The 4,069-nt window shown below is 57.3% G+C and overlaps 1 protein-coding gene across 1 annotated transcript in view; it reads left to right on the top strand.

Annotated features, from left to right (window-relative positions):
• The first annotated feature begins 625 nt into the window (after nucleotides 1-625).
• The window catches only part of ABTB2 (ankyrin repeat and BTB domain containing 2), a 138,468-nt gene continuing 135,024 nt past the window's right edge, over nucleotides 626-4,069 (top strand). The window contains 3 exon segments of the mRNA XM_006098068.2: nucleotides 626-956; nucleotides 959-1,008; nucleotides 1,010-1,508. Of these exon segments, the coding sequence (XP_006098130.1) occupies nucleotides 626-956; nucleotides 959-1,008; nucleotides 1,010-1,508 (880 nt within the window).

Raw genomic sequence — 4,069 nt, 5'->3', positions numbered from 1 at the left:
AAGAAAACTGAGAAATTCAGCTATCGCGGAGAGAAAATATAAAGAGAAGCGGAGAGGTGTTGACCTAAGTCTCTCAAACCCAATAACAATCGACAATAGAAGCAAGAGCCCAACCGTTTTAATTCCTATACCTGTAGTAAGATGATCCAGTTATGAGGAGGCACTCACCTAGAAAAATTACAAATGATTTCCTTTTAAGACTTTAAACCAGACTCGTGTGCCGTGTGGAGCCGCCTCCGTCCGCCTCCGCCTACCGCCGCAGCCAACGACGCCGCCGCCCTGTTCTCTCCGGGTTCCTTGTCTGCGGGGACAGACGCTCCGCTTGCGGGAAGTTGAGGTGGACAAGAGGGAGTGCTGAGAAGCAGCGAGGGGGCCATTCCTGTGACAGTGTTGCGTCCCGACGCCGGGCGCGTGCGGCCCCGGCCCCGGCCCGGGCCCCGGCGAATCTCGCCCACCTCCCCGCGGCCGCCGGGCGGGCGGGCGGGCGATGCGGCCGCCGAGTCCCGCAGCGTCGAGAAGGAGGGCGCCCCGGAGAGCCTAGAGCTTGTTTCTGCCCCTTGGAGAAGGGAGCATGGAGTGGTGAGCGCCCCCCCCGCTCGGCGAGGCCGCCCCCGGCAAGCTCCCCATGGCCGGGACGTACAGCTCCACTCTGAAGACGCTGGAGGACTTGACCTTGGACTCCGGGTATGGGGCCGGGGACTCGTGCCGCTCCCTCAGCCTCTCGTCCTCCAAGTCCAACTCGCAGGCGCTCAACTCTTCGGCGCAGCAGCACCGCGGGGCGGCCTGGTGGTGCTATTCGGGCTCCATGAACAGCCGCCACAACAGCTGGGACACGGTGAACACGGTGCTGCCCGAGGACCCCGAAGTGGCCGACCTCTTCTCGCGCTGCCCGCGCCTCCCCGAGCTGGAGGAGTTTCCCTGGACCGAGGGGGACGTGGCCCGGGTGCTTCGCAAAGGCGCGGCGGCGGGCGGCTGCCTCTCTTCTCGGCCGAGGCGGTGCGGCGCCTGGGCCGGGCTCCTCCGCCGGGCGCTCATCCGGGTGGCGCGCGAGGCGCAGCGGCTGAGCGTCCTGCACGCCAAGTGCACCCGCTTCGAGGTGCAGAGCGCGGTGCGCCTGGTGCACAGCTGGGCGCTGGCCGAGAGCTGCGCGGTGGCCGCCGTCAAGGCGCTGTCCCTGTACAGCATGAGCGCGGGCGACGGGCTGCGCCGGGGCAAGTCGGCGCGCTGCGGCCTCACCTTCTCCGTGGGCCGCTTCTTCCGCTGGATGGTGGACACGCGCATCTCCGTGCGCATCCACGAGTACGCGGCCATCTCGCTCACGGCGTGCATGGAGAACCTGGTGGAGGAGATCCGGGCCCGCGTGCTGGCCAGCCAGAGCCCCGACGGGGGAGGGGCCGGGGGCGGGGAGGTGTCCGCCGAGGCCCTGGAGATGGTCATCAACAACGACGCGGAGCTCTGGGGCGTCCTGCAGCCCTACGAGCACCTCATCTGCGGCAAGAACGCCAACGGTAAGTGCGCCAATGGCCCCGCCGCCGAAGGGCAGGGTGGGAGAGACCCGGGAGCGAACATTTTAGGAAGAAGCTGGTGGGCGTGCCAGGGCCTGAGAGAAAGCGTTTGATCTGTGGATGGAGGAGTTCATTAAAGGGGTCTGGCCCGAGATTGTGCTTCTGGCGACCGACGTTTGGAGGGTTGATCTCCACCCCGTGCCGCGTGTCAGTGTCACTTTCTGGGAGAGTTGAGCCTCCTGACCGAGCCATTTCTGAACCCCTCTTGAAGTGACGCTCTTTGCCTTGCTGGAGGGAACCTATAGGTGGCGTCTTTCCCGACAGCTGGGCACACTGTGGTTCTGGCCTCAGGGTCTCCCCAGCCTGTTGGTAGCAGCCAGAGGGTCCGAACTCTTAAGACCTGAGCCTTGGATAAGTGGGGTGGGAGGAAGGGAGCCGGAAGCCCCGGACCGGTGCTGCCTTCCTGGGCTTTGCTGGGTTGAAGGATGCGCCCAGCGTAGTGTGGTGGGTTAGCCCTGTGTGCGCCCAGGGTGATGGAACCCGGGCATTCCTGGATCCTCTTCCCAGGAAGGGAACCATCCCCTGGCTCGCAGGGCCTGACTTTCCAAGCTGTCACCACCCAAGTGAGCAATTGATGAAAGCCCTTGTGTTGTATGAAATGCACAATCTTAAGGGCTTTTCTGACGGGAACAATAACCCAGATGACCCAGTAAACCACGTTATGGGGAAAGGGGGTGGGGGATGGGCAACTGCAGGGTGTCAGGACTGGGGAAGAAACCACTGGGTAGTTGAATTTCTCCGAAGGATGATGACATGGCTTCCTGCAAAGGGTGGAAGGGAAGCACTTGACCTTCTCCCTGGCAAGGTTAGGGTGTGACACGCTCCACAGCAAACTGCCTACCAGACTCCTGTTTCAGGAGTCAGCAAACCATAAATTATTTAGAATGGTACTATGGCTAGTCATCCTAGCAATCTGATTGGAAGGCCATTTGGGGGGGCAGCTTTCAGTGGCAAATGAGCATTCAGTGGAAGAGGTCCGGTGAGTACTGGAAAAGGCATACAGGGAGTTACATTTAAACATGGTTTAGCATGAGCATAATAGCTAAAATTTAAAATTAGCACTTAATGTTTCTGTCTCTATCCTTAGCACTTTATATGTTAACTCAGGTAATCCTAGCAACCCTCTTAGGTGGGTGCCTATAGTATCATCCCCATTCTACAGATGGGGAAACTAAGGAACCTAGCAGTGAAGTAATTTGCCCAAGATTACTCAGAGGTTCAGTGACAGAACTAGAACATGAACCCAAGCAGGCTTTTAGCCACTGGAGAAAAGGAAGCAGCTTTGTTTTTATTAGTCCCAATTCCAAGGAGAGTAGTCGACTTCTTAGGCCTCGTTGTAGGACAGTCTGCATGTGTTAGCATGGCTGACTTGGGCTTTCATTGGTTTTGTTTTTAATTCTGGCACGGCCAAAGGAGATGCCTGGGGTGGCAGAGCATTTGCCTTTTAATTTTCCTCCTCTTAGGTCAGAGTTGAGGTCAGTCCAGAATCTCAGTTGATGATATCACGGCTGATAAATGGTGCTCTGCCCTCCAGGGTTGTGGCATCAACACGGGGAACAACTCCCGGAGAGGAAGTGTGGAGGGCAGGGGGATTTCCATCCGTTGTCATAGCCCAGGGCACAGAGTTCTGAACTTTTGGCTGAGGGGAGGCCCAGGCTACAGTCAAAGAAGTAAAGACTCCTCGGAGAGAAGACCGAGGCCCTAACCCCATAAGCCAAACTAGAACAAAGGTGGACTGATAGGTGCCCAACAAACACATGCCCTTCACCCACCAGCTGGTGCCCTGCAGCTCGGGAACTTCTCAGCGTTTCTAAGGACAAATCGTGGCAAGTAAAGGCAGTTGCCTCTCTAGGGTCCCCTGAAAATGCAGAGTGACCAGAAATGGCTGAAACATGGGTGTCTTCCACGAAAGGGCCGTTTCTTATCTAGTGTCATCGCTCCTTGGGAGTTTCTTGACATGGGTTTGTGACCCTATGATTTGACCTCCTCCCTACCCCTCATCCCCACCCCAAGCAATCCTTCTTAAGTGACGCTAGTCAAGACAGCAGACTCTCTGAGACAGACAGCACAGCTCCCTGGATGATCCGAGCAAGCATCTCCCTCTGTGCACTCCCTGGTCCCCAGGGAACTCCCTTGCAGGCGGGGTGCCGATTCACTTCCACTCAGTAACATGGATGCTCATTCTTTATACATGAAAACCTGGAGGTGGCCTCCGTCAACAATAACGAGGCTGATTTACTGAGTCTCTATAGACCAAGTGAAATGAATGTTTCGTAGCGGAGCAATGAATTACTTATGCCTGAAAGCTGACTTCAGAGGGGGAGCATCAACTGCTGAGGAAAGAAATGGAGCGATCCAAACCTTTGTTATACGAAAATAAGCCCAAGGCTTGCGGCAAAGTTCCCCACAGCTGAAGACTACGTGGGAAACGGCTACACATGGGAAGGAGAGTGCTGGTTCATCTTCTAGTCCAGTGGTTCTCAACCTTGGCTGCACATTAGAAA

Source organism: Myotis lucifugus, unplaced genomic scaffold (genome assembly GCF_000147115.1).
Source record: "Myotis lucifugus unplaced genomic scaffold, Myoluc2.0 scaffold_218, whole genome shotgun sequence".
In the NCBI taxonomy this organism is placed as follows: domain Eukaryota; kingdom Metazoa; phylum Chordata; class Mammalia; order Chiroptera; family Vespertilionidae; genus Myotis; species Myotis lucifugus.
This window is presented reverse-complemented; position numbering and strand designations above follow the sequence as displayed.